General features: G+C 39.9%; 1 protein-coding gene and 1 long non-coding RNA gene across 8 annotated transcripts in view; one reads left to right on the top strand and one right to left on the bottom strand.

The window, feature by feature from the left end:
* The window catches only part of LOC123961716, a 29,980-nt gene that overhangs the window by 3,552 nt on the left and 14,321 nt on the right, over positions 1 to 12,107 (top strand). The window contains exons 2-4 of one of the 3 annotated variants that reach the window (XR_006822759.1): positions 1,346 to 1,609; positions 1,689 to 1,807; positions 9,136 to 9,296. This is a non-coding gene — a long non-coding RNA (uncharacterized LOC123961716). Of the gene's footprint in view, positions 1 to 1,345; positions 1,610 to 1,688; positions 1,808 to 2,127; positions 2,188 to 9,135; positions 10,035 to 12,107 lie in introns of those variants that run through there. The other 2 variants (XR_006822758.1, XR_006822760.1) reach the window with 2 other exon arrangements.
* The window catches only part of hmg20a (high mobility group 20A), a 10,417-nt gene continuing 1,561 nt past the window's right edge, over positions 3,252 to 12,107 (bottom strand). For 3 of the 5 annotated variants that reach the window (XM_046037333.1, XM_046037330.1, XM_046037334.1), the window contains exons 2-9: positions 11,026 to 11,115; positions 10,684 to 10,893; positions 9,143 to 9,275; positions 8,299 to 8,336; positions 7,014 to 7,089; positions 6,468 to 6,683; positions 4,089 to 4,221; positions 3,252 to 3,786 (exon numbers count right to left, since the gene is read on the bottom strand). In XM_046037333.1, the coding sequence (XP_045893289.1) occupies positions 3,783 to 3,786; positions 4,089 to 4,221; positions 6,468 to 6,683; positions 7,014 to 7,089; positions 8,299 to 8,336; positions 9,143 to 9,275; positions 10,684 to 10,893; positions 11,026 to 11,091 (876 nt within the window). In that variant the 5' untranslated portion in view covers positions 11,092 to 11,115 and the 3' untranslated portion in view covers positions 3,252 to 3,782. Of the gene's footprint in view, positions 3,787 to 4,084; positions 4,222 to 6,467; positions 6,684 to 7,013; positions 7,090 to 8,298; positions 8,337 to 9,142; positions 9,276 to 10,683; positions 10,894 to 11,025; positions 11,116 to 12,107 lie in introns of those variants that run through there. The other 2 variants (XM_046037332.1, XM_046037331.1) reach the window with 2 other exon arrangements.

Raw genomic sequence — 12,107 nt, 5'->3', positions numbered from 1 at the left:
AGGTAAAAACTTGCCTGATAACTATCAAAGCACAATTTTGCTCCAATAGGCTATTTTATCATGTGGACAAATTACCATCATTGTCTTTTCAGACATATCTTAACTCCAAATTTACTTGCACAATCATTACTAACAGTATTTTGTGATCATTTGTATACAGTGGGTTTCCAAAAGTGCCCTGTATTCCTTGGCTGTGGTAAAGACAAGGTCATTTTCAGTTCCCTCATATATTTCTGTCTGTATGGCCAAATCCATTTTGAATTGAACGAGAAGCCAAAAGAAAGTCAATATGCATAAGGCAGTCCTATCAGTAGAGTGCATGTCATCACAAAATACTGATATGCTTCAGCTCACTCCCAAAGATGTGAGAGAGGGAGAGCGAGACTGGGCAGCATGAGTCAGGGTGGGCTGGAACAGACGCAATGAAGTTTGAACTGACTCACATCAGCAACAGAGTTGAAAATAAAAACATTGTCCCTGATGATTGAATGAAGAAAAAAATAATTCTTCCTGAAAAATTAGATGTTACTTCTCTCCCTTTTATGGAAGTAGGAAACTTGTAATAATCTAAATAATCTATAAACCTTTACCTAAGAACACATTTCCAGTACAGCATTCAGGAGACAATCATTGTTACAGCAAGTATCTGCCCTGGTTAAGTGTCTTTAACCAGCCCACAGAAGACAACCAAAAACATTAGCTGCAGAGAAGCTGTTCCGCAGCTGACTGTAATATCTGACCTTAATGTCCTGTTAAGAAAATCAACAGGGAAACATAAAACCTATTGCAATGAACCCGTGTTTCTGCTCTGAGCCTGTGTGCAGAGGAATGTTCATGCAATACAGTACAAATTGTTTAAAATAATCTCAACGGTGATTCTCCTACTCATAAAGAAGTTGTTTAACTTGATTTTCAAATGGACCAGAAAAAGTACATGTACATGTACAATAGCTACTTAATCAAAGTAAATTGTCACCTCCCACCCCAGAAACTGAGGTCAACAATGGCTTTCAGCAGGGACTTGCTGAAACGGAATTCTTTATTGATTAAATAAAGGGGGGAATTTTGTGCCACCAGAAAGCATTTAGAAAAATCTATCACTGTTGTGAGTCACTGTAGATGATACAAAAGTTTTCCACAAATGTTTATTGGCCTGCATAACTCAAAGCCACACTGCCAACTGCTCTGACCATGCCCGAGTGCAATAACAAAAGGTAGATCATTTTGACCATAATAGCGCTAACAGAAACCATTCAGGGCATTGAGCCCGTCGAGTGCCAATTCAGCACATGACGCCTGACTCATCCTCTCTGCTCTGAGTCACTCCCTCCCTCCTCTGGTCCAGGATCTGTGACTCTCTGCTGGAGCTGGCTCCTCTCTCCTAATGTCAACCCCGTCGCCCCATGGGCAGGAAGGCGGCCAAGGATGGAGACATGGCCCTACAGAGGAGGGAGGGGCCTGTTTTTATTTCTTTGTGAAGACAAAAGACTGGGTGTGAGGATGGTGTGGCAAGAAGGGGGCAAGTGGAGGGACATCATGAGGGAATGGAGCACAGTCGCATTGCTTTTCTGTCGTCTTTGGGTGAAATGGGCCAACATCTGAACTCAAGGTAAAATGTGATAACAAGGTATGAACCATAACTCTTCACCATTCATAATTTATCCTCCCTTTCCCGTGTTTTTTAACAGCTTTGGGCCAACATCAAAGCAAAGAAAGCCCTAGCTAAGCTCATTATATAAATGAGCTTTGGGGCCTACTGCACACACCAAGCCGTGAACATGATAAAGATGATGCCAGAAATTAAAAGGTAAAGAACACTAATAAGGTAGTGAGTGTCTCACTGGTCACAGAAGCTCTACTGGATGTAGTTTATGTCCCATAATCTAACACATACAAGAGCTAGGATTTTTTTTATATTCAGCCGATTTAGACACACCAGCAGCAGTTAGTTACTTTTGTTGTTCTGACTTTTCCTCTCACTACACCATGAGGCTGACATTTTTGTTTTTTTAGCGAAATGTCTCATGTCATGTCAGCGTCAACTATTGTATGAAAATTGGTACAGATATCTATGGCACCCAGTGGATGAAGTCTAATGGCTTTATGATCCTCTATCTTTTCATCTAGCACCATCAGCAGGTAAAACCTTTGACTAATCCAGTAAAATGGCTCAACATCTTGCACAGACATTCGTGGTTGCCAGGTGATTTATCCTATGGACTTCGCCTGACTTTTCCTCTTGCGCCACCGTGAGGTTCACATGTCTTGTTGTGAGTGAAATGTCTAGCCAACTACTGGATGGATTAGTATGCACCAACATTTGGTACACACATTCATGCCCCCCTCTGGATAAGTGTCACTTTGGTGACCCCTAGATGAATGTTTCATTTAAACCTGTAATACTCTCCTGTGGGAACAGAACATCTGTTAGGGACATTGTTTGATATAACACTGTGACACATGCGGCCAGTATGGACAGGAAATCTCAAATGGCAGAGAGGAAATGGGCATTACTAAGTGGAAACAGGAAGGGCTCATAATATCAAGTTGAAAACAAATCCAGTACTATGTTAGCAACAAGCTAATTGGCCAGCTCCTGATCATTGAAGAACGTTCTTTTAAATTTCCAAGTAAATTATGATATAAATCTGATTTACTAAAAAGGATTTCTTCTACCGTCATTTTGTTTGGAAAATCCTTAAGCATGAAACAGTAGGTAATTTTTTTCCCCAAGCTGTGTGTAGCTCAGTGGCTGTGAATGAGCAAAGTAATTTGTGTCTCTTTCTCTAGATTCCGGTAAATTACAGCAGAGCTGCTGAATTAACTTAAGCTTATTTACTTACAGTAGATTGGTTAAGACCAAGCGCAATTCCAAACAGTGACATATTTCAGCAGATTAGCCACATACTTCTATTTGATACTGTATTAGTAGAATGACTTTAAAACTAGGTTGTTAAAAGTCAACAGTTCTTGCTAGTGTGACAAATCACAAACTGGGAATGCACTGTTCAGTTTGACAAATAATTGAACCATCTGCTTTAATATTTATTACAAATTTTAGACACTCCATCAAAGAAGGATCATTTGAGCACTTGACAGTGGCTGTTGTAGAAACTACACCAACTTTGAGAGGCTTACTGAATAAGATAAAACAAGAAATCTAGGGCAATGGTACCCAATTTCATTTTCATTTTGATGCAATCTTATCCCTAGCATGTCATAAACCCATCCAAACAAACTGACTGCTCACATGATGTAAATACAGTTTATTGAAAACACAAACACTTTTTTCACACACAAATGAAGAATGAATGGCACATGTTTTTCTTCAACAGGGCATTGAAAAATAGAAAGTCAGCTCAACAGTATCTCTTGGATATAGTAATCACAAACCCACTGACACATTTGTCTTTGATCAGAAGGTGGTTGATAATGGTTCAGATATTGTTGCGGAAGCATTTGCTACAAATGGATGGTGAAGACAGAACATGAGCAACAAGTGACCGAAAACTGTTTCATGTCTTGTCATCTGATTATTTTATAAAACAAACTACAGCTATATTAATAAAGTGTGAACAGAGTTTTTAAAAGTATGTAAAAAAAGGAATTAATAAATATGAGGCGCTACATCACCTTGACCTACATCACCTTAGCGGAGTAATAAAAGACGTTTTAAAATCAATTGGGATGACAGATCGACAGGATGATTCACCGGCAAGAAGCAGCATCTACTCAGCGTCACAGTGAATCTCAATCCGTCAAATCAGCTGGACTTGGTCCAATTATCTAGGGCACAAGACAGCGAAAGACAATCATAATTCATTCACAGCTGAAACAAAGATAATCGAACACTGCTGAAACAATTAAACAAGCTCTTGAATAAATGGACCTTGAGGTGAAATTGTCAATTAAGAGTAACTGATTCATGTTGGTCAGACTGAGAAAGGAATTGTATTGCCTCCTTTTAGGCACTGTTCACTTGTAATTGGTAGTTACTGTTTATATTTTACTGACGAGACAATTCATTAAAAATAAGTAAGCGACAATGACAACTCAAATTCTACTGAAGTCATCAAAAGCCCTCTTACCTGTCCAAACGGTTGACCACGTCTCTCACGGTGTTGATGAGATTATCGTGTTCTTGGGGGTTACTGACAATGATGCTATGGAGCCTCTTCATGTAGGAGTCAATGGTTTCAAGGGTGGGTGTCTCTCCACTTCCTGTAGGACAACAATGTACATATTCATGTTCAGTGTTATCTGTTTCTGCCAACATAGTCTGCAAAAATCTTCCACCTTTATGTTCACTGCTATGAATGTTCTATGTTTGGACATCAACTGAGTGGAGCAGGGGTGATCTGAGTGATTCTGAGACTTGCCATGGTTGAAATTTTTTTATTATATCTAGAAATTTGAATATATATAAAACATTGAGCAAGTGTGAGGTCTGGCATTTCAAGTTATCAATTCTTGTAAGTTAATTAATTGAAATGGCACAATTACTGAAGAAGCAATAAAATCAGAGGCAAACATGTTTACTCTCAAAACAAGCTTTGATGTTACCAGTTATTCTATTTATTGACATTTTTCAGAATGTGCCACAGAGCTTTCCCCGAGGCCAGGTCTAAGTGGATTTTGCAATCATCTTTCAGTGTCAAGCTCTTATGAAATCATTCCAGTGGTGTTAACGTCAGTTTGTGATGTTTGCAGAGTCTGTGTCTCCTGTGTGAGAAAGAAATTCAAATAGGTGTGGAGAATATTGCAAGAGGAAACCTGTGGGTGGGAGCTCAGCACGGGTTATGTATGTGCATAAAACAAGTGTGAACAAAGAAGGACCACATTCAGGTCAAATTAAAAAGGGTTCAAAGCCTGACTTGCATGGCTAGACTCTAAAAGAGCATCAGGTGGTTCTACTGTACAATCTGTTTAGGTATGTATCTATCCAGGAGGAGAGATGTTGGAGTTCAACGCACAGTAAATACACATTGGGTGTATGAAAAAGTTTAGCCAATGCGGAAGTGCTTTAAACCTTCATTCTTTCTAACGGCCAGCAGGGCTTTGACTCCACTGGTTACAAAAAGAGGTCTGATTGCATTCTTCTCACTTTATTTATTACCTCAGTAAATACTTTGGTAGGAGTTTATGGTCTCAATCGTTTGTCTTCTTCAACACAGCACGATGTTCATTTAGTAAATTATGGTACCATATAGAGGAAAATAGCAGGGTATGCTTGTGTTTGACAAGTCGCTACCATGGCAACCTGTTAATGAAGGTTAGCGGTGACTCGTATTATGTAAATTTTACCAGCCCCGTTAAAACAAGCATATTAGGAGTAGACTTTAAAATTTCCGGTTAAGTTTTTATCTCTTTGTTACATTTAGTTCCCCTTTGCACCCCTGTAGCTCCCCACCAGCCTTACTACACACACACACACACACACATACACACGACCAAGCTGTTGTTATTCATGCATTTATGTTTATTTTTGTTTATCTGTATTTTGTATTTTTCTCGTTTCCCCTGTATTGTTATGTCATTTTGTTTTTTGCCTCGCAATAAAAATTTTTTTTCCAGTAACTACATTTTGTTTTAAGCCTGCTTTTAGCTAGCCAAAACTAGCATCCCAGTTATTATCACATACATCTATCCATCGTCAACCGCTTGTCCTGTGTACAGGGTCGCGGGGGGGCTAGAGCCAATCCCAGCCAATATTGGGCGACAGGTACACCCTGGACAGGTACCAGACCATCGCAGGGACACACATGGACACACAATTTTTTCTTATTATCATAGTTAAAGTGAATTAAGGATGCACCTTGCTAACCAAGCTAGCACCACCGTCTCTTCCATCTTGTTCTGTCTGGTTCCAAAAAATCAAGAAGACTGTCAAAATGTCAAACTCGAGGATTCAAAATGGTATTCCACAAACCAATAGGTGACGTCATCGAGACTACGTAAACTTTTTTAATACGGTCTATGCTCGCCACCCTTAAACTGTGACTCTGGAACTAATAAGATTACTACAGTTTTGTGTTTATGCCTAGGGATGGGTTATTTGTATTGTATCAAGTCAAAAGCCGTTTATAATGTACATTGATAAATATCAGAAATTTTTTTCTGTTCTTTTTCCTCACAGCAGAATGCTGATTTTAAAAAATAGGAATAAATTTCAGTTTTGACAAGATTCTTTATCAGCAAAAATCGATATTTAAAGAGGCTGCAGAAATGCTCAACCTTAAGTCCTCTAGCGTTGAGTCATTTATTTTTATTGAAAGAAGAAAAATAGAATTTCCCTTACTTAAAATGGATACACAAGTGGAATAATAATTAAACAGCTGAAAACTGCCTACAAACCTTTAATTGAGGAGAATGATATTAAAATAACACTAATTTACTTGTTATTTGGACTTCTTTGTTATGTTTTTGGAACTGGGATTACCAGAGAAAACAGTGATACGAGTTCTCACCTGGCAGTGGTACAGAGGAGAAGCTGGAGGTGAGTGCCTGGCGCAGGGTTTCCAGGTGTTGGTGGAGGAGCCCATTGCGTCCCCTCTCTTGCATCACGTCGCCCTCCAGCCTCTCTACTGCCCCGCGCATGCTCTCCACATGTTTCTGTAGCGCAGCGTTACGCTCCTCATACTCCATGTTGGTCTTTCGCAGCTGCCGCATCTCAGCTTCACGTGCTGTTGAGAAATACGCAAACACTGAGAAACTGACACAATGGTAGAGCAGAGGCGACCAGCGAGACGAAACGGCGAGATACGGCAGTTAGTGCCATCATCAATTTTTCATTTGCTAAGAGAGGTGTGTTCTTTTTAAGTTCAGGGCATCGCTGAGTTCGGTGGACAACTATTCTGGGATGATGAAGCACTTTAAAACTAAGTTCTCTTGAGGTATCAGAGGAATGTGTTTAGAAACACAAGACAAGACAAATGGAGGTTTAAAAAAGTCACAGCACACCAACCACAAATTATTTCTCAACAAGACAAGCTGGCTTTGTTCAAGCTCTTTACCTTTGCTGTGGTTGAGAAACTCCTCTGTGAAGATCGGTATGTCAAACACAGTTCTGTCCTTCCCTTCTGCATCCTTCTGTTGATAGCCAGTAAGAGGGAAGGAGATAAGCTAAACAGCGAAAACATTTGGCCACACAGACTGACAGCGAGAGGTGGTCATTTATCTAGCTGGGCTGTAGGCAGGTAGGTAATTGATTTCATACATGGCCACGGGGGAAATACACTGGTACAGTTTAAGAAATGAGGATAGAGAAGTAATTTCACCAACAGTGCTGCTAGAGATATCAAAAGGCCCTGAAATGGTTTGCAATATGTTCGCAATTAAAAATGTGTTACATAATAAAAATATATGCTGAATCCCCTGTCCTTTCAAATCTAGAGGGGAATCAGCATTCCCACAGGAATAAAGTCACCTTGGCAGTAACCCTTCAGGAGGTATGCCACAAACCTTACAAAAGGAAACCTCTTAATTACATGCAGAACTTGAAAATTAATTACACACTTAGTAGAAGCCAAGTGTGTGGATCACGAAAACAAACAACGCCAAAGCGGATTAACCCAGCTTTAGTGATGCAACAATAAGCACTTAATGTGGAGAGCAAGAGGAAGGCAAACACAACAGATGTAGGTTCCTGGGTAAGAAAACAGCTATAACATACTACAACCATGATTACACATACTCCTAATGAATGAAATTAGTGACACTTTCACATTTTTGCACAGGTTCACTTTTAAAGTCAAAACCTACCTTTATAACTCCTGTAAGGACACAGTTATTTTAACTCATCTGTGAATCTAATTTGAAATTTTAAGTTAGTTAAAATGAATGCTGACTGTAAGAAAAATCTGTTTATGTTGTTCACTGACCACCTTTCTTTTTATGTGACATCCTATATGAGTAGTCAGAACAGGCACTCAGGTCTCTCTGATAAGACTTACATTTATTCATTTAGCTGACGCTTTTATCCAAAGCGAGTTACAATTGCTATATATGTCAGAGGCTGCACGCCTCTGGAGCAACTAGGGGTTAAGTGTCTTGCTCAGGGATACATGGATGTGTCACAGTGGGGGATTGAACCCCGGTCTCTCACACCAAAGGCTCATCCACTGTACCATTATACCCAACTTTGTGCTTTCATTGCCTGGACAGGAACTGTGGCGCAATACAATTGTAAATCCTCTTCTAATATAGTTAGAATAGGAATTTTTCCCTTAATCAAATATGATATTTACATGTTAAGGAAAGCAAATGCAAGTGTGACAGGGCAGAAAAGAGTTAACTGACCTCATGAAGAGCCTCGTTGGCTACCTGGTGCCCAACATCTGGAAAGGAAGGAAATAATAAATAAAGGGGACAGCAGATGATTCATGTTTCCCCCCGAGCAGAGTGCCTTTACTACATCGTGAACTGACAGAAAGAATCAAAGTAATCCAGAAAATCCCATCTCTGCACTTTACACTGTGAACCAACTGAAAGGAAGCAGAGCATCTACTTTAAGCTGAGCAGTTTGACTTTTTCTCAAAATATTTTGCCAAGGCAAGGCTGTTTATGTCATCAATATTTTGTGATATTTAAACTGAGCTTCATCCACAGTAACAAAATAGGAACAGATAATGTAGACCATGTGTTGTGTGAGCACACCAACAGCTTCTTGGCCTCAAGCTGAACTCATAACCTGAACTACTACTACGGACTCGAAAAGTATCCCCTTTCTTTGCCACATTTCCATTGACTGGGCAAAGCAAATAGTGAGTTCTGAGTTACACCAAATAATGGAATTTATTCATGGAGTAAAACATTGCAAACATTTTTTAGGGTCAAAACAATCATTTTCAAGCCAATCCAGAGATTTTAAATTTCCCATACTATTTTCATTCATTTATGAATACTCATTTAAAACAGACTGCTTGCTGAGTTGTATCATGTTCATTTCAGATTCATGTAAGTAAACCTGTCTGGGAAGGTACTGTTCAGCAAACACAATACCCGATTTAACCAAATGTCACCAGATAAATTAAGTGTTTAACTTGCCAATTACTTTTTCAACAGTTGTATCTGAAAATGATGGGCTAACTGTCAGGATAGCTAGCTAACATGTCATCCTGTTCCTTCTCTAACCAGGTCTCACCTCCCCTGTGCCGCTTGCCCTTTTGCTTCTCCTGGACCTTCCTGGTGAAATGTTTGTAGGCTTCGGTCTTCTGGTACTTCTCCAGCTCCCGCATGTAGCGCTCCTTATCTCGCTCCGCCTCATCCAAGTATCGCTGCAGAGAGAAGACGGAAAGGTTAGAAGAGCCAGGAATACTCAACCAAAACAAAAAAGGAAGTGGAAGTAATTATTCCTAATCAGCATCCGCTTCCTTCAAAAGACAAAAATCTTCCATTATTAATAACCTACATTCACTTAAGGCTTGTAACAAAAATGCATCTTGTAATACAATTAGTTTAGGTATTAGATGAAATACTAATAAAAACCATTGTTGTGCAAAGGCTGTGTCCCAGGATACTGACATACCAAAATCAGCTCTGAAATCACTGTCAAACAACAACACGGTGCAAAGCTCTATCCCACCTTTGGATTTAAAAACAAAAACACGTCGTGTCTTGTCAAAACTGCTCTGGAAAAAAAGGCAAAAAACTGCAAGTTCTAACTTTGAATAATATCAATGCCCTGGTAGTAGCTATGCATGAGGTGCTTAGTTATCAAAGCTGAGGAATTGTGTTAAAGGACATGTGAAGCATTAATACTATTAATAATAGTCATCATGTTAGATGCACAGTTCAGAAAAAAAGGTTTCTGAAATACAGAAGGGAATATAATAATAACAATAAATGTGACAAATGAACTCGTGAGCTGTTGATGTAAAAAGATGATGGAAACCAATTATAATTCTGTTGATCCATGTTCTGCCATAAGGGCAAGTTTTCCCTGGTTGAAATACAATGGTCTTGCCCAGATATATTTGCAGTAGAATGACTAATTCTTATGGAAAATCTCCCTGAACATGACTGTAATAATGTTCTATCACTACAATAAAGCAACTTTATGCACAATAATCATTTTCTGCTATTCTGTCTCCACAATTGAAGTCATATCTAGGACACAGAACAAGATGCCATCAAACTATGGCAGTATAATCTGTAAAAGGATGTCGAACAGCTACCAAGCCTAGTCAGTTTTGTCAGCTTCAAAACACGGACACCGTAGACGAGACAGACTTCTGTTCCTACACTCATTTTGTGCACAGTGACTCATTAGATAAAAGTATCTGCTGGTGTGAGGGTGTTAAATCAGGCTGTGGATTGTTTTAAGTGTTTGCATGCTGCAGGTGAATATTTCAGTAAAGCCCTTTGGGGCACCATTGGTGCAATTACTGAAAGCCAAAGTTAATGACAATTAAAAAGTCTACCACCTTGTTAATCAAAAACCTAAACAGATGTTGCTGTTGGCTCTGCTGTTTATTCTTTTCCACAGCTTTCTTAAAGCCGCTGTTATTAACTGTTGCTGCACTAAACTACATTAATATTTGCATCGAATTGTAAGCATTTTGCTGGTAATCTTAAACAGAATAATATACAACGTGAAAAGGAAAGAAATTCAGATCTTTGACAAACGTTTCCTCACAGTTGTGTGCTCACTGCTCAATGTGTAATCCTGACTTCTTCACTAACCTGCTTCTCCTCAGGGGGCAGCTTGCTCCACTCATTGCCCAGCATCCTCGTAATCTCCGGAAAGGGCACGTCTGGACGCTCTGCTCGTAGCTGCTCCCGTCTGTCGTTCATGAAGCGAACATAGCCCGTTAGGGGGGCCTTGGGTGCGTTGCTGTCCTTCATTGGCTTCTTCCTCTTCCTGCCCTTGGTCCAGCTGCCACGTCTAGGCTTCTGCATGGATAACAAAAACAGATATGTTTCGAAGCTTCAGGTAGCAATCCCTCATTATATTCACTGGCAGGCCATTCTTGGAGTTTGAAACGGAAAAATATGTCATCTGATATCCGGAAGTTCAGCTCTTACCTCATCTCCATTTCTCTGGCTGTTGTTGTCGGCGTTGCCTCCAGGTGAGCCTGCCTGCTCTTCCATGACTTCTATGACTACAGGGAAGATCTGGAGGAAAACAGCAGGAGATGTTAGAATAGGAAACTTCTCTTTCAAGTACAGTAAGAACTACAAACTTCACTGGTATTAAAATATGATCTGGTAAGGTTAGTGATTAGTCAAAGGTATGGTGGGGGGGGGGAGCCAGATAAAAATATGTGGGCAGATATTGCTGTCCAATGAAGTTGGTTTACGCATGTTGAGACAGTGTTGGGGGTTAGGGTTAGGCGTGGAGCGTTGTCACTAGGGATGCTGTCCAGCCAGGAAATAGAGAGCACACTGTTCATCTGCAGCAGTATCGCCTTTTCTACTTCACATTCAAACTCCTCCCAGTCTTGGCTTCAAACCTACCCTTGTCCCGCCACATTTCCTTTAACAAAAATCTGTTGCTGCTATAAATCATTATTGGGCAAGTGAATGAAAAAAAAAACACATCACCCTCACTCCTAATGTAGCCTATTTTCAACAGGAAGAAGTAGTCTCATGGTACTGCCTCGTAATTACAGATAAGAGAACGCCTCCATGCTAAAATGCTCTCTGGGGTGAAAAAAACTGTTCTGTAGCGGAACATCTGGTCAAACTAACCTTTAAAGACACTTTGCAATTAAAACATCAGTGTTAGAGAGAGTTGTGTTAAATCTTAGCTTGCAATTACAATGTATTTAACTCTTAAAAAAACTTTAAGAAAGCATTAGATAATTTATGTTAAAAAGGACTAAATGAATTGAGAAAACACATAATTAAAAGGTATGCTGACTCAGTACTTGTGGGCAAAAAGCCAAGATTGAGTTTTGAAAACAGGAACAATATCCTTGTGTTTTAACCTTTGACCTCTTCTAAATCACTACGTGGGAAGTGAGCCTCTGTATCCTGGATGTGGTTTCTGCCCCCTGCCACTAAATACTGTGGGAAATGTCACAGAGGAATTAGCCTGTCTACCACCAAAAGTCCTTTTGGGAAGAGAATATGCAGGGAACCCCCCCCCCCCCCCCCCCCCCCCA

Source organism: Micropterus dolomieu, linkage group LG22 (genome assembly GCF_021292245.1).
Source record: "Micropterus dolomieu isolate WLL.071019.BEF.003 ecotype Adirondacks linkage group LG22, ASM2129224v1, whole genome shotgun sequence".
Classification (NCBI taxonomy): domain Eukaryota; kingdom Metazoa; phylum Chordata; class Actinopteri; order Centrarchiformes; family Centrarchidae; genus Micropterus; species Micropterus dolomieu.
The sequence above is the reverse complement of the archived record's forward strand: the minus strand, read 5'-3'. Positions and strand labels throughout refer to the sequence as shown.